General features: G+C 43.0%; 1 protein-coding gene across 1 annotated transcript in view; it reads right to left on the minus strand.

The window, feature by feature from the left end:
* Positions 1 to 17,826, minus strand: part of CPEB4 (cytoplasmic polyadenylation element binding protein 4) — a 138,974-nt gene extending 121,148 nt beyond the window's left edge. Inside the window, exon 1 of the mRNA XM_030212665.1 lies at positions 16,080 to 17,826. Within this exon, the coding sequence (XP_030068525.1) occupies positions 16,080 to 17,204 (1,125 nt within the window). The 5' untranslated portion in view covers positions 17,205 to 17,826. The remainder of the gene's footprint in view (positions 1 to 16,079) is intronic.
* Positions 17,827 to 18,236: the final 410 nt, after the last annotated feature.

An 18,236-nucleotide genomic window follows, 5' to 3' on the forward strand; every position in this document is an offset into this window, starting at 1 on the left:
AATAGGAGCCCTGGCCATGTGACCTTAGCCTCAGTATTTTCTCAGTCTCCCAGCAGGTAGGAAGTGAGCCCATTAGTCTCTCTCCTTTTCTCTTTAGATATTACAGATATTTGTGATAATTCTTCTGTGCCTGGAATCTTATTTAGAGGCTTGACAGGGATTCCTTTCTATTCTTTCTTTGACAGCCTCGGGGGTGTTAAACTCGGGTGTCTCGAGTCCACCCCCCTTCCTCCCCATCTCCCTGGCTTAGCAGGGAAGGGCCGTCCCTTTCTCTGGAAAGGTGTACCGTCTTTGGGAGAGGCAGCCACTTTTAACAGGCAGCTGCTTTAAAAGAATTAAATCAAATAAAAGGAAATTCAAAGAAGCAGCCTTTCTTTCCCCAGACTTCTAACGAGCAGGCAGCTCCAGTGTTTTATTATGATTGAGGGGTTATAAAAAAAAAAAAAAAAGACAAACAGAAGAAAATAATTCAGTGTCTGTGACTTTAAACAGCGATTTTTCTCGTCAGATTTAATTTCCTCCATTTTCTTGCGTTTTGGCGGCGGCAGTTTAAACAAATGAAAAAAAAAAAAAAGAAAGGTGCGAACCGCGTAAGCGCGGCCACCTGTTTTTTCCGATATGGCTTAAAAGTTCAAACAGCTGCTGTCGGTCAGCGTCGCGCAGTTCACGCAGCCGGAACGTGTAAATTTTGCTCTCCCTTCAAGGTTTCTTCGGGTCCGGTGATGCCTCCGGTTTTTTTTTCGGGGCCTTTTTTGCCGGCTGTTGTTTCTTCGCCGTTCCATTGGGCTCCGCTTGTTCGGAGGTGTCGGGCGCGCTGTCGACGATCGCCACGGGGCCAGTGGCGCGAACGGCGGCCATTTTGTTTCTCCCTCCGTCTTTTCAGTCAGGGATCTCTCTGCTGAAGGTAAGGCTGCAGTTCATAGAGCAGTTCGGCTCCAAGATGTGTACACTTTTGTATGTGCTGAACGGCGTATTCTAAAATGCTCTTCACATCAGCAGGCAATATTTGGTTGAAAAGGGGGCTCCTTTCATATATGGATATATAACAAGCTTTTCTTGTTTTAAATTTCTATGTATCACGGGGCTGTTAACACTAGTTTTTTCTGGTGCTCAGTCATTTTTCATTGCCTGGTGGAAAATCTACATCTTATCATAATATCATAATTCATTTCAAGCATTTTCCTCAATAGCTGTAGTATTATACAGTGTTTTAAGAACTTTAGAAACTTTCTCTATAGGCATAGAGTAAATTTCTGTCTTTCTCATTCCCTGGTGGATAGGACTACATTGTCTAAGAGTCAATTGATTGGTACTTTGCACTTCTGACCATAATATCTTAGTTCCTTTCAAGCATTTTACTCCATGCCTATGATGTTATATAGTGTTTTAAGAACTTAACAGACAATCACTCTCAATGGCTGTAGTGTTATACAGTGTTTTCTTTTTCAGACTTTAAGAAGCCTTCTCTAGAGGCATACAGTAGATTGTTCAGATGCCATGGGGATATATCAGCTTTTTCATATTCTCTGAGGGACAGTCCTGTCTACCAAGCTCCCAATCACTCAGCTGCCTTAGCAGGCATGCTTTATTCATGTCTTCCCTTCTTTTCCAACTGCCTTGAAGCCTCTCATATTTCATTTTAGCTTTCTTCTGGGTTTTACAGGACATATGGTCACTTAGAGAATAAAATCATCCTTTCATTTTGCATATTTCCCACTTAAAGATAGTGGAAGGTCCTCAAACCATCTACTCGTGTTTGTCTCTACTCTATCAGTGCAGCATTGGCAGATTATAAACATCCTGGTTTGGTCCAGTATGCCTATACATACCATCTGCTATCTCTTCCTCTTCCTTAGAGACCTGATGTTATATCAAGCTTTCTTGAATTCAGATACAGTCTTGTCTACACTGCCTTCACCAAGTGGCTGTGGCACAACTTCACTTTTTTCGTTACAGGTATTTTCCAAGTTTGTCCTTTTTCATTTTCATTCTATGCGCCTTCACTCCAGAGTGTTCTTTCAATTGGAAGGGGATTCACTCACTTCCTGTGTATTTATGCCATAGGTACATAAGTGTGGTTATGCTGGGTAAGGCCTAAAGTCCATCAAGTCCAGCATTCATATCTAATGGGCATAGGTACATAAGTTTTGCCATTCTGGGAAAGCTCAAATGTCCACCTTTCTACAACCAGAACAGCATTAAAAAAAAAAAAAAACTCTCACAAGAGTATCGAACAGAAATCTCTGCTCCAAAAGCAAGGCTTTGCAGTAATTCTGCAAACTAACGCATACAATATTTGTCATGGCTGTTCACCACTAGGAACACCGGGGACCCTGGGCCTAGGTTCGGTGTTTTAACCTGAAACAAGCTCAACATTCATATCTATTGGGTGTGAGTCTGGTACTACTACTACTACTTAACATTTCTAGAGCGCTACTAGGGTTACGCAACGCTGTACAAATTAACAAAGAAGGACTTCCCTGCTCAAAGGAGCTTACAATCTACATCTCAGTGAGGGAGGACGCATGACCGTGGTACGTGGATTAGTGGTATGTGGATTAGGGAGATCCAAGAAATTACAGGCCGGTGAATCAGACGTTCATACTGGGACAATTTTTTTCTGTCCGGAGCGTACTACCATAGCTGGTGGACTCCTATATTCAGAACTTTCTATATTCAGAACTTACCCAACTATGGAACGCCATAGAGATAGGGTTGGAGTTTGTAGCCCTATTTAGCTGGTGTCCTTGGTCACCCTTCCTCTTCTCCTCAGGATCCAGAGAATGGCTGGTTTTTTGCTTATGCATTAACCAGTCATTTTCAGCAGTACTCTCTCTTCCGTTCTTTTATAGATCTAAGAGGATGTTCATTGCGCTCTTAGGGTCATTTCATTCTTACCTAGACGACTGCCTAATTGGAGAAAGTCTTATCAGCAGAGTTCTCAGGTCACGCACCGGGTGTTGCATTTCTTACAGTCTCTAGGTTGTAGCCAGGCCTCTCATTTGATCTCTCATTTGATCTCTCATCAGATATCTCTGATTTTCTCTTTGTTTAGTCAGGTGGGCGCACAGTCTTTTGTCTCCTCTGCAAACATCCCAGTTTATATTTTTCTTGGTGACCTTGGGCCTTCGGCCATTTCCTCGCTTTATTCTGCAGAATGCAATTTTACTTTCTAATGCCCAAGAAGGAATTTTCCTTCATCCTATTGCGAATCTCAGGGTCATCAATCGCGCTATTTAAGTGTCATCTAGTTATCTCAAGAACCTTAGTTCTGTCATTGGAATGCTTCGTGCAGTACACGTGCAGTACACTTTTTGGCAGAAGCTTGTTTGTATATATTTTTTTCTGGGGGACCTCAGCAATTCGTTTTACCTTTGGGTGAATTTTGTTTTCCCTACTGACAAACAAGGCGGAGAATGTTGGTCCTTGCCATGGCAATGGGTGATGTCATCCGCCAAGGAGGAGTTAAGAGTATACTCTTGAGTTTGTAGTCATTTTTTCTTAGTTGTCTCACCCTGCATTTAGGTGAATGTACTCATTTTTTCAGCCTTACTTCCTCACTGCGACACTTCAGGGCTATCTTTTTTTGCCTTCAGGCTCACGAACATTTCTTGCTTCTTCCGTTCAGCAGCAGTCTTGACGGAGACAGGGACAGATGCCAACGTCCAGCAGGGGTTTTTCAACCTTCTATATGCGTTTCTTCCGTCATCTCACTAGGTGTTCACGCAGAACCAAGGCACCTTTCTACATCCAGACCCCCAGTCACTCAAACTTATGGCGTGGTTACTGGGTCCGCAACGTCTTTGATATTTTCGCAGGAAGTACTTCAAGTTTTAATTGCTTCCAGACAGAAATCTACATTAAAGTCCTATGAATCAAAGGGGCGACGGTTCACTCTGTGGTGCTCCACTTGCCACTTCATTCCACAAACAGTATCCATTTCGCAAGTTTTGGAATATCTTCTGCATCTGGCGAAATCTGGTCTGTCTTACTCATCCATTAGAGTTCATTTGGCAGCTCTATCAGTGATGCATGATACTGTTGACAACCGCAAGCTTATGCAGCATCCACTGTCAAAGCGGTTTTCTTAAAGGAGTCCAGCACCTGTACCCCCCGCTTCGTCCACCAGCTAGGTGAACTACGTGAACAGACTCTTAAAGTTCTGATTTCTAGTAGCCATAACTTTTTCTATAAAGTTTTCCTCTTCAAGCAGTGTTTCCTAGTAGCCATTGCAGCAAGTAGATCTATGTGTGGAATACTTCTACGGTTGGTAACTTCTTTTCGGTCTGCTGTAGTTTAAAGTTTTCACCTTTCCCAATCGGTTTTTTCTTATTGGTTTTGTCCTTCTAGCCAGTAGGCGTAAAAGTTTTTCATTGTTTCTAACCCGCTATATCTCGAAGGATCAAGGAAATGAGAATGTCTATTTCTCTTCTCGCTGAGAGGGCAGTTCCACAGCGTATTACAACATATTCCACAACTTCAGAAGCGGGCTCTATTCTTACTACAGCGATTTTTGGTGCTCTCGGTGCACATTGGTAAGTTGGCAACTTAGTCCTAGTTTCATTTTATTTTGCTCATTGGGACACACTACATGTTAGTTGTCGCCAGGTGGCCTATGCAGCATGAACATTTCTCTGCAGTTTTCATAGGGTCCCTCCCTTCAGATTACTGCTTTGTACTTCCCATCAGTCCAATCCTGGTCCGGTCCGGAGGGACGCTAAGGAAAGAGAAATTAGATCTTACCTGCTAATTTGCTTTCCTTTAGTCCCTCCGGACCGGACCAGGCCCCTCCCATGTTTTCTCTACTCTTTAGCTTCTTTTATTAAGTAGGAAGTGTATTCATTCCTTTACGATTTGTGGAACAATACTATATATATACAGAACTTTACGTGGTCTATACCACTTCTCTTGTGGTTGCTGGTGAGCTCAATTGCTGGAATCTATCTATAAAACCTTAAATACGCCATACCACTTCTCTGGTGAGAGTTGTGGCTGAGCTCAGTTGCTGGAATATCTATAAAACCTTAAATATGATTTACCACTTTTCTGGTGAGAGTTGCTGGTAAGCTCAGTTGTTGGAATATATATAAAATCTTAAGTGGGCCATACCACTTCTCTGGTGAGAGTTGCTGGTGAGCTATAAGACAAGTGAGCCATACCACTTCTCTGGTGAGAGTTGCTGGTGAGCTATATTATACGTGAGCCATACCACTTCTCTGGGGAGAGTTGGTGGTGAGCTATGTTACATGTGAGCCATATCGCTTCTCTGGTGAGAGTTGCTGGTGAGCTATAGTACAAGTGAGCCATACCACTTCTCTGGTGAGAATTGCTGGTGAGCTGTAATACATATCGGGCCATACCACTTCTCTGGTGAGAGTTGCTGGTGAGCTCTGATACTTGGCATTGCCGAGTGCTTTGTGGCTGCTAGGATTCCATATGGCACAGAAGGTCTTTCTTTCTTTCCTGCTTTGTTATTCAAATACTGAGGCTAAGGTCACATGGCCAGGGCTCCTATTGGCTCTCTAGTCAGAGTTTTTTCTCAGTCTCCACCTGCTGGTAGGCGAGCACAACCCATCAGTCCAATCCTGGTCCGGTCCGGAGGGACTAAAGGAAAGCAAATTAGCAGGTAAGATCTAATTTCTCTTTACTCACTTCAAGACTGGACTATTGCAATATCTATTTAGGATGTACCCAGGCCAACATTAAGAAACTTCAATTCCTACAAAACACGGCCATCTGATTATGGCATGCCCATCATGTCTCTCCACTATTTCAGAAATTCCATTGGCTTCTGATTCACCAGCGTATACCGTTCAAACTATTGGTCCTTACATTTAAAGGACATAGATTTGATCTGCCGCAATATCTTTCTTCTCTCACTATTCCAAACTCACCAGTTCGCCTCCTTCATTCCTTAAATGATCACAATTTAGTTCTGCCTGGTCCTAAACATGCTCAATTAGAAACTCGTCACTGCTCCTTCCTTTTGGAATTCTCTACCCCTGAATCTCTGTGCAGAATCTTCAAGACTTTCAAATCTGGTTTGAAGACCTGGCTCTTCTCCCAAGCTTTTACTGCTTCCTAAACTTTTGGAGTACATTGCTGCTGTTCTCCTCCCCTCCTCCTCCCTTTCTGTTACTTCATCTATTGCTTCCTCCTCCCTGATTCTGTCTACCTAGCCCCTCTTGGCACAGCCTTCTCCCTTCCTTCCTTTCTTTCTTTCTTTCCTGCCTTTATTTTATTTTGAAGGACTGCTTGCTTCTCTTTCCTACTGAATTATTGTAGTTCCGTTCCTTTCCTATTTTCTTATATTTTGGTATTCTAAACCGCCATGACCTGCCAGTCAGTCTGGGTGGTATAGTAAATGTTAATAAACCATAACCAATCTGTAAATTTTCTTAATCATTGCTCCAATTTGAGCTTCCATAGAAAGATTTCAGTCAAAAATCACCTCCAAAATCCTCAATGCCTTAACCATTAGGATATTAACACCTACCATCATAGAACACTCCATCAGCAGGTCTTTTCTAGAGCCCCTCACACATTACATAGTCATCTTGCCTTGATCCATGGCGGTGTATATTCAAAAGCACCTTAGCCTTACAAAGTTACATAGTAACCTATGGAGCTTTGAAAGTCTGATGCCCTCATGATCAAAAGCCCCGCGCTGTTCCAAATAGCACCCTAAAAATAGCGCAGGACTTTTCTGCATCAATGATCAAAGATAATGCATGCAAATCTAAGCAGCGCTATTATTTTTATCATGTTTGAGTGCGGGAGAATTGCGTCTGAGCATGTGCTCAGCACAATCCTCCCGCACTTGTTTGACAGCTCTGGGCTGTCAAAAGCCCAAACCTGTCAAACAGCCTGCCGAGGCCCGAACAACGAGGGCTGGAGCTCCGGTGTGTCTCCAGCCCTCCCCAAACCCCCAGAAAATGTAGTGGATAAACCCTCTCCCACCCTCCCACCCAGTGATGGGGGGGGGGGGGGGCTGGAGGTCCGGTGGACTTCCAGTCCCGCCCCGACGATCCCACCCCCTCCATGTTCAGGGAAGGCTGGAAATCCGGTGGGTCTCCAGCCCCCCCCCCCCCCAAACCCCCAGAAATCGAGAAGTGGCCGCCTCCAGCCAAAGGCTCTCTCACCCTCCCACCCAGCGACGGGGGGGGGGGGGGGGGGGGGCTGGAGGTCCGGTGGATCTCCAGCCCCCCCCCAAACGCCCAGAAACCGTTGCGTGGCCGCCTCCAGCCAAAGGTTCTCCCACCCTCCCATCCATCGACTGGGGGGTTGGGGGCTGGAAGTCCGGTGGACCTCCAGCCCACCCCAACTCCTCCCCCCCCCAGCGTTCTACTTCGAATACCTGGTGGTCCGTGGTGACAACACCCCCTCTTGGCCCCCCTACCTTTCGTTGGAGGAGGCACGCAGCATGCCTGCCTCCCTCCTCTTCCAGTCCTCTGGTCTCCGCACGTATGCATCAAGAGGGCCGATCTGTGAAGAGGTAAGTCGACCTGGGGGAACAGTGGCTGTTGACTTGCCTCTACGCTTCGGCATTGCAAGAAGAAAATCGGAGCGTGGGGACCTACGACCGGTTCAAGCGGCCATCTTGGATCCGGTGAGCTCTTCTTTAAAAATCTCCAACTGGTGATCTGCTTTGGGCTGCCAGTAGAAATCCCAGCTTAATGTGTCAGCAATGACCACCTCTTTTCCCAGTAGCTATTGTAGTTCAAAGGTATATGTCTGAAGTCAAAGTATCATTCTCTGTAGTCATTTAGGTGCAGTGGCCAGGGGTTTCTTGAAGATGGAGACCAGAGGCTTGTGATCGACTTGAACAGTCACTTGTCTAGCACAGTGGCTGCTCCGGTGCATAAACTATGACTTGAAGCTCTCTCTCAATTTGGGCATAGTTTTGCTCCACCTTTGTCAATTCTCAGGATGCATATGGAAGTGTTTTTCCATTTTGCAAAAGGCAGGTCCCTAGACCACACTGGCTAACATCACAACATCAGCACTGGCATCAAAGAATCCCAACGTCAGAGCCTCTCAATAAGCACTTCAACTAATCTAGTGCTGTGCCATGACTCTCGGCTCACCAAATAAACTCATTTGATTCCTCAAGCAGTTCTCCAATGGGTGTACATATTTCAGAGAATCCAGGAACAAACACTTTGCTAGATTCATCCCGATTCCAAGTAATCTCAAGACCCCATGTTTACCTGTGAAAGCAGGCATATTGTCTATCACTTCTGCCTTCAAGGGGTCCAGTTGCAGTCCTTCCACCAACAGCACATGTCCCATAAATTCTACAGACTTGCAGTTGACATACGTTACTAAGAGAGTTTTGAGATTATGATCATGGTACACCTGTGCCTACTCAATACTATCTCCACATACATATAGCAGCAGGTCATTGCGATATAGGCCACTCCTCTCAGGCCAGACGGTGCATAGTAAATGCCCCTCTGAAATTCTACCTGTGCAACATTCTGAAGATGACTACATGGCTGAGCCATTCTTGCTCTCTGTATCCATCTCCTGAATTGACATCACGTACTTCCGGGTTCGTCACAAGCAGAAGTGACCAACCACATGAGGTTTCTCGGCTTCAGAATGTTGGAGGTGCATTCTATTAAATAGGATTGGTCAGTTCCTTGAAGCACAACCAGAGCTCAGCGTCCTGCACAGTAACGCTCAGACACCTGAGAGAGAGAGGGGGTCTGACACCAGAGAGAGGGGGGAGGTATCTCTGTCACACACACACTCTCTCTCACAGTCAATGTCTTTCTCTCTCTCACTCTCACACACTGTCTCTCACACACTCTATGTCTCACACTGTATCACATTCACTCTCTCTGTGTCACACAGTCACTCACACACTCTCTTGGTCTCATACAGTCAGTCTCACAGAGAGTCTGTGTCTCACACAAACTCTCTCTCTCTCTCACACACTGTATCTGTGTGAAACACACTGTCTCTCTGTCACACTATCTCACATACGCACTTGCACACACTCTCATTCTCACACACACTCGCACCCAGACTCACTGTCTCTCTCTCTCACATACACACTCGCACATTCACTCTCTCTCTCACACACAGTCACTCTCACATACACTCTCTCAAACATACACACTCCGAGGAAAACCTTGCTAGCACCCGTTTCATCTGTGTCAGAAACGGGCCTTTTTTTACTAGTGGTGTAATAATTTTGATGGCGAGCCTGGTTGAGTGGTTTGGGGTCTATACATATTCTGATCTTCCCCTTAGATTTTCTGACCACCAGCCGTACCGAAAACCCCACAGGTGGCTCCTGCATCTTAACCAGAATCTCATAATCCCTAATTCTTGTAACAATGCTTTAAACTTTCAACTCGATAGTATCTGGCAGATGTTGCAAAGGCTACTGGACTGGTTGGACAGTGGGTTCTACTTTACAGTAAGTGCAGCTGCCCATCCAATCTACCATACCCAGTGAAAAGATATGGAAACTTGTCACACACAAAGGTGGTTGTCCATTTATCATTTGTTTCAGCAGTCAAGGGCAAACACATGGTGGTGTTTAGAAATACTTGGTAAACAACCAAATCTTTAACATTTAAAATCTGTTTGCAGCTCTGTATTGTCAAACATGCAAATATTAATTTCAGGAGACAGAGGACAATATCCCGATCTAAGAGCTTCTCTAGCCATCTCGTCTAGCAAGAGATTTATCGTGGACCCTGTATCTAACTGGAACCTCACCAGCTTGTCCCCAACCTGCAAGCATGTATCTAACATACTCAGGTTTTTGTTTTTATTTGTTAAGGCTAAAGGTTTTATCTATCATCATTGTAATCAGCTAGATTGTATGTAGAAGCCAGCTTAATGTACACTATGTCAAAGTGATTCTTTTTCATGGAGACCTTGCAGAGTTTCCCATACGTAGGGTTTGCTTCCTTCTTTGCTTCATGGCTGCTGTTACAGTAATAACATATGCCCTTCTGGCCAGCTTCAAGGTGCCTGAAATTCTGGCACTCTTGTGGCCGCCTGTGCTGACAGCCGCTGTACTTTTTCCTTGCCAATCATGTCTTTAGAAGCAACCTTGTATGGCATATTGCGATGGCGTCATTCAGGTTTAGCCTTTTCATCTGGAGGAGCTTCTGCTGTGTAAAGTCATCCCTGATGCTGAGAATAATTCTATCACATGTGACCGAGACCTTTAAATCTCCATACTTGCATGGTTTATTAACTTCTGCTAGATATGCATCAAAAGACTCACTGGTACCTTACAGCCTGTAAGTCACATTTGTTTCTCTGATGCAGTAATTTTCAAAAGCAACCAGGATTTTATTCACATCAGTTTTATCTACCCTGCTCTCGAAGTCAGGGTCTCATACAGGTCATATGCTTCCACACAATGCATGCCAGGAGATTGGCTGAACACTTTTCCATCAGTTGCAATTTCATAAATTATGCCACTGGTTTCTGATATGTTTAAAATTTGTAGCACAATCCCCTGCCAAACTTAGTGGTAGCAGAATTGACGTGTAATTTGCCATGGCTCATTTACTTGTGACACCATTAAACATATTCAGACACTCTCAAACCAGATAAATGTAACCCATCTCTCCAAAAAGGTGACTAAAGTCACCAGAAACAAAAAATATGAGGGTTTAATGAATTTTGTTAGAGCAAATAATTTGTAATACAACAGTCCAAACCTCATCCTTTTATGTGAAAAACTAAAAAAGTTACAGAAGTTCAAACATGTAACTTTTTAAAATTGCTTATGGACCCGTGATATGAAAATTCCCATTCTCAACATTTTGGATCTAAGACTTTAGCCATCTTTTCCCAGAGAAGGTCACAAATAGTCTCAACTATTTGTTTTATTATTAGATACAGCAAAAACAGGAAGTGATGTATTCTACCTAGGTGCACCTGCCATGTCCCAGAGGGATCATAAGGCTACACAACAGCTAGAATGGCCTGTCACAACTACACCACAAATTCCCATTCTAATGCATTATAAAAATAAATTTTAGGCAGCAGAATGTGAAAACAGTACAAGCGTGTAAAGACTTTTAAAAGGGACTGTACTTTAAATGGTTCCAAATCTCTCAAAGCCTACCAATATTTAAAGAAGTTGTTTTAGCAGGGGATCAGGGGTGGGGGGGCAGGCTACTGCTGTCTTCTCACTGCCTTTCAGCATTTGAACACACAGACTGCTTTCTCTGCTACAGAACACCTATAAGAGGAGGAGGATCTAGCTAATTTAGTACTTATATTTTTTTCTTATTCTTATCTTGAGGAAAATAACGCTTTATGTGATTCCAAAATCAGCTTTAAAAGAATTTGATGATGCCTGTGAATAGTCAATAAAACATTAAATATTTCCTATTTCGCCAATGATTAATTACCACAAAGCAGGCCATAGTCTTCTTGATCAAAACCTCATGTTGGGACTAGAAGTACTACTTATTTTAATTTAAAACGGTTTTCCCTTCTTACAAAATTATTCATTGTGTTATATAATGAAATCTATTAATGTTCCTTATAAAATAAATAGAGGGGCATAATCGAAAGGGATGCCCAAGTTTTGCTGAGGACGTCCTTGCAAAACGTCCCGATGGAGGGGCGGGGAAACCCATATTATCAAAACAATATGGACGTCCATCTTTCGTTTCAATAATACGGTTGGGGACGCCCAAATCTTGAAATTTAGATCGTCCTTAGAGATGGTCGTCCCTAGACTTCGTCGTTTCTGATTTTCGGCGATAATGGAAACCAAGGACACCCATCTCAGAAACGACCAAATGCAAGCCATTTGGTCGTGGGAGGAGCCAGCATTCGTAGTGCACTAGTCCCTCTGACACGCAGGACACCAACCGGGCACCCTAGGGGGCACTGCTGTGGACTTCATAAATTGCTCCCAGGTACATAGCTCCCTTACCTTGTATGCTGAGCCCCCCAACCCCCCCCCCCCAAAAAAAAACACTACCCACCACTACCATAGCCCTTATGGGTGAAGGGGGGCACCTAGATGTGGGTACAGTGGGTTTGTGGTTGGCTTTGGAGGGCTCACATTTACCACCACAAATGTAACAGGTAGGGGGGGATGGGCCTGGGCCCACCTGCCTGAAGTGCACTGCACCCACTAAAATTGCTCCAGGGACCTGCATACTGCTGTGATGGACATGAAGAGGACAGGTACAAATCAAAGTAGGGTATACACAAAAAGTAGCACATATGAGTTTGTCTTGTTGGGCAGACTGGATGGACCATGCAGGTCTTTTTCTGCCGTCATTTACTATGTTACTATGTATGAGTATAACATTTGAGGCTGGCATATAGGCTGGCACAAAATATTTTTAAAGATTTTTTTTAGGGTGGGAGGGGGTTAGTGACCACTGGGGGAGTAAGGGGAGGTCATCCCCGATTCTCTCCAGTGGTCATCAAGTTAGTTTGGGCACCTTTTTGTGCCTTGTTCGTAAGAAAAACACAACCAGGTAAAGTCGTCCAAGTGCTCGCCAGGGACGCCCTTTTTTTCCATTATGGGTCGAGGATGTCCAAGTGTTAGGCACGCCCAAGTCCCGCCTTCGCTACGCCTCCGACACGCCCCCGTGAACTTTGGTCGTCCCCGCGATGGAAAGCAGTTGGGGATGCCCAAAATCGGCTTTCGATTATACCGATTTGGGCGACCCTGTGAGAAGGACGCCCATCTTCCGATTTGTGTCGAAAGATGGGTGTCCTCTTTCGAAAATAAGCCTGATGTAATCATTTTCACTGTCATGTACTAACAGTTGATTTACATTTTGTTTCTGCATTGAGGGCTCCTTTTACTAAGCTGTGGATTTGCTGCGCCAGAAATCACTATCGTGACTTTATAAAAGGAGCCCTGAATTTTTTCTTATATGAAATTCATGTCAATGGGTCAAACTGTGTGTAATTTATTACTTGCAACTAATGCCATTGATATCAATATGATCAATTCACTTGTTTGTTTTTAATTCTCTCTTATGTGAACCTAGCCAAATTAAACTAATACTAGCACAGAGCTATTGGATCTTTTTCTTGTTGAATTAAGATTACTTTCAGGTTTACTCGGGTTGTAGATTCTCAGTACTTTTTATTTTCTTTTGTACAAAATTTCACTTACCTATTTGGTCACGTTACCCAATGTTGACTTATGACAATTGATCATATTTGTGTATAATATCCAAACTAATGCTAGCACGAAACATGAAATTTAGTAGTATCAAAATTCAGTTCATGTGGGCCAACAAATGAAACTAAAATGAAAAGATTCCATCATACAAACCTGTGTGTAATTGGTTTAGGAAATCATGGGAAAATGTTGCAAACTTCTGTTCTGCTGGTGAAAGTACTGTATTTTGCAACTATTTATTCCATTTCTAAACATAACATGAATACTTGCCAAAGCAATTTCTCTTATATAGAAATAATGATAAAAGAATGCAAAAATCACGTCTTACAAGTCTTATTTTTACATGCAATGTTACAAACAAAATAAATGGCTCACCACGGGCTATCAATTTCCCATGCAAAATAGTGCACTCAAAGATAATACAGAACTTCTTCATAAAACTCAATACAACATGGAGAACCTAAGCTTCCAGTTTTTTCTAAAGGTCAACATATATTTCTCAGTTGAGAGGAAAAGCTCTAACTAAGGGCCTGATTAATCAAGGCCTTTTCCTGCAGACAGAATACAAAAATACAGTCCTGACACAGGCTCTAAGTTTTGAAATGCAGGAGATGATAGTCACTGATCATTTTTCTCATTGTTACTCTTCTTCAAACTAGTATCATATCTATGAAACATATAAGAGCTATATACAAAGTACCAGGAACAAAGGTCATCAGAAGTGATAGCTTGTGATTGATCAACGTGATTTACGTATAAATATGCTTAGAGGAAGGGACTTTGGCTTCCAATTAACTGAATAAAGATTTACAAAAATTCCACTATGAATGCTGTCACTTCTGTGGGGACAAGGGAAAGAAATCTCTACTTGTCCACACTACATCAACATATATCATTATGCCATCCGTATCTATCTCTCTACCTCTATCTATATATATCTACATATCTATATATATATCTACATCTATACATGCATATCTCCTCTTAGCCAAAGAAATACTGTAGCTGTATATAATACTCTTATGAATAAAAACATCCACAGCAAAGACAATTTTAGCAATACAGGGGAAAAAGGTCACAGCCTCACTGACTGAAAGGCATATTCATGACAGGATTTCTGCCATTTTGTGACTATGGCACAAATACTCAGTGAACAAAATCCATTCAAGCTCTAGTATCAAGCGGTATCCTTCTGAAATCTGAAGTGTTGGAATTCTGCCCCCTTCCCTTTTCTCTTCTGTGCAAAATATAAATGGTACAGAAAGGCTGGAATGCATATCAATCTAAAACAGCTCTCTTTCTTTTCTGGCATCAAGATCTGTCAAACCTGGTCTTGACACGTATAGCTTCATCCGACTATGCCTTGTTGTTTCTATGTCAACAAATGGCACTATACTATGTACAAACATGTCAACCAAATTCAAAGGTCTGAATATAAACCAGTGATTACATAATTGTTTAAGCTCTATAAATGAGTTTTTCAATTTGCTGGGTAAACATGCCCATCACAGCTGATGCATTTGGACCTTGAAAACAGACAGCAAGGACAGAGTTGGTCTCATTCTGTTACTTTAGACATCATTTATATCAGAATAAAGAATGAATTAAATTGGGAGTTAAATGCTGCTTCAATTCTCTCGCTTTATAATTAAGCACCTTTAGTTTTTCAAATTTCAAGTGCAGTACATATAAGCATGTAATGAAGGAAGATCAAAGTAAACAACTATTTTGCATGGAATATTACATATTTACCACACACAAAGGCAGTCAAGAGGTGGTTGTTTTCATCAAAATATCGATCCCAGTCCATTGTTGTTCACATATTACTCTGCACTAAACAATGCAGCTGCTATTCTCTTATCTATGGATACCAATGATCAGCAAAATGAAACATAAATAATTTAAGAAAGCAAAGGGGGGGGGGGGGGGTTCAGCCAACCTGCAATTTTAAAAGGCTGTTAAAAGATACATGTGTATCTCCTGGGAAACTGGGTTTAGTTTAAAGTAAAGAGATCTGCTTCGAATGACAATCATGGGAAACATAGATCACCCTGCTGTTCACACAAGACTGGAATGCACTGTAAATATTTGACAATCTCTCAGTTTATCGCGTGAAAGGTTCTAAAGCACAAGTCTGCCCACTTTTAATTAAAACAATTCTACTGCTCTGGCCCATTCTGTTAGCAATTTCACACTAATGGTGATAAGCCCCAAACAATACAGCAAAAGAGTTATGTAAACAGACATAATCATCAGTCATAAAATACTCACCGCACAAATTGCTTCCTAATCATCCATGTATTAGACCAGCAATTCTTATGCAAAAATATTAACCTTTACACGTTTTTGCATCACTTCAATTCAAGAAGTCAAGGAGAACTGGATCCTGCTATAAGTAGGCCACATACATATGACGCAAGCCAGCAGCTAACTTCAGCATCATTTTAATATTCCTTCTGGTGCGCAGTAAACTCGGTGCCACCCAATGACCATCACCCTTCCTTCTCAGCCTTCAAAAACTCATTAGAAAACACTATGGGCCCTGTTTACTAAGGTGCACTAGCGTTTTTAGCGTGTGCTAAAAATTAGCGCATGCTAATCATGTAGCCCATAGGAATATTACAGGCATCTACAGTTAGCGCACACTAAAAAGCTAATGCGCCTCTATAGCATGGCTTAGTAAACAGGGTCCTATATCCATCTATATATACCCCACACTTTTTCCACACCAACCGTCGTACATCTTGGGAAACTCATAATGCAAGTCAAAATGAGGGTCCAATTTCACTCACCTGCTATGCAGTATATCCCGGATTCATGTAACAACTTCTAAATCGCGAGGCCTTTTTTAATATATATAAAAGTAATAACAACTATAAATAAATATTTACAGCATGCTGGAACTGACTTAATACATTTACAATATGTAGATGCTCACCTGGAACGGAAAAATGTTGTCAGCTCTGTTTAAACTGTCATCCATCCACGATTTTGGTGTGAAGGCTGAGCTGGGACGGGTATACTTCTGAAGCTGAATATGATTACTTGCAAAATTCTTCTTCAGGGGTGAGATGGAGTTCAAGGGTGTTATTCCTCCATTGAGTCCTCTACGATGGTCGCGACCTTGGGACCCTCCCCACCCTCCATATCCACCACCAGGGCTCCAGGAAGAAGAAGGTGTAGGTGAGGGGCTTTGGTAGCTGCTCCACGGAGAAGGCGGCTTACTGAGATTATTCGCCAAATGAGGCAACTGATTAAAAGCAGCATTTCTGTGTGTGAATGGTGGTGGATGTGGGCTTGCAGGAGACCTCCTCTGCTGCTGATGCTGATTATGATGATGTGGAAAATGGGGGTGATGAGGGTGGTGTTGAGAGAGGGGTCCAATCTGGGGAGAGAAACTACCTCCAAAGCCAGGGCTAACATGATGTGGAAAATTTTGAAACAGAAGAGCACCATTATTAGCTGAAGCAGCAGGAACCCCTCCCTGATGAAAAAAACTTGCATCTTCATTAATTATTGTTGAAGAGGAAGGAGAAATAGCTGCTGACCAGTTACTAAAACCGGTCAAAGATGATGCTGTAGACGTTAAAGGCTGATTTGATGTACCTAGCCCTGCAGCCTCCTGATAATCAAATCCAGATAATACTGGCGATTCTATTCTTATTTTCTCCTTGCCACCATTGTTCTCTGAAGAACTGTCGCCTTGATTTTCTTCAGACTTTCCTTTCTCAGTTTCGGGCAACATTCCCGCTTCCTGACTTCGACTAGGCGAAAGCTGCTGTTTTTCTAGAGTCTCTTGCTGGTCCTGCTGTTGCTGAGTTTTAGATTTTTCTGACCCCAGAATCTCATCTTGAATGTTATGGGCAGCTGGAGCAGGAAAAAGCCAAGCTGATCCAGCACTACTGCCATTGGCAGCTGTGTTATTATTTATAAAAGCAGCAGGGCTGGGGCTTGCATTCTGATGATGGTGTGGAGGCTGCAAATGTGGATGAAACCTTACTGGAAACGTTGATTTATTACCAGTATTATTTTGTACAAGCACTCCAAACCCGTAATCCCCCATTTATTATATATATATTTTTTATCTTAAAGTCCCTTTTCTTTAAAAAAAAATTCTTACTAGTTCTTAGTGTCACTCCCCTCACCTCTAGAATGCTATAGTCTTACATTGAGATGACACCACCCCCTCCAGAATAAGTGCTGCTGATTTTTGAAGGCTAAATGTCCTAAAACCTCTGCTCCCTTGCACTTGTTTTCTTTGGTTTGCAGAACATGACGTTACTCTAAATCCTCCTTTCAGCACATGCAAGGCAGAGACCTGTGTCAGAGATATCCTAAGAAGTTCCCCCGTCCACGGAGGGCTCTTGGACTCCCTCCTTTTAACAGCAGAGTGAAAAATAAATAAATAAAAATATTGCAGTCTGGGGCCCGTTTGTTATTTTTATCTCCTTCACAGCAGCAGCCTGACTCGCCCAGAAGAGAAAAAAAAAAGGCAAAGGGAAAATACGATGACGTCGCCTGCTCTTTTTTTTTTCCTGGCAGGCGATCCACAGGCAGATCTTCTCCCCCCTCCCCCCAACAAATGATCAATTTCTCTTCTTCACCCAAACGGCAGAACGAAAGGACCTCATCGCGTGGAGCGGCCCCCCCGTCCCCTCCCCTCCCGAGTATCCCTCTCGCCTTCTCTTTTCGCTGGGAAGAGACGTCAGGAAACCGGCGCTGGGTCACCCCTCCCTCTCCCCCCCCCCCACCCCCGACAAGCGCCGCAGTCGATCGGTCACTTCGTCTTCTTTAGCTTTTTTTTTTTTTTTTAATTAATCCCAAGACCCTTCTTCACAGGCTGAACGCTGAGAATTTGCTGACCAAAATACTATTTAGAGGGGGAAGAAACAGACGCATATTTAATACACACCCAGGAGCGGGGAGGGAGGGAGAGAAAAATTCCCTTCAAAAGCGCTTCTTCCTCTGCTGGGCTTTCCTAGCTCGGAGAAAAAGAAAATATTCAAGTGCTGTCGTCGCCCTTCGGTTCCTCATAGATCACATCTAGGGTTGTTTTTTTGTTGTTTTTTTTTTTACCTCACGCCCCTCGACACGG

The sequence above is a fragment of the Microcaecilia unicolor genome, chromosome 8 (assembly GCF_901765095.1).
Source record: "Microcaecilia unicolor chromosome 8, aMicUni1.1, whole genome shotgun sequence".
In the NCBI taxonomy this organism is placed as follows: Eukaryota; Metazoa; Chordata; class Amphibia; order Gymnophiona; family Siphonopidae; genus Microcaecilia; species Microcaecilia unicolor.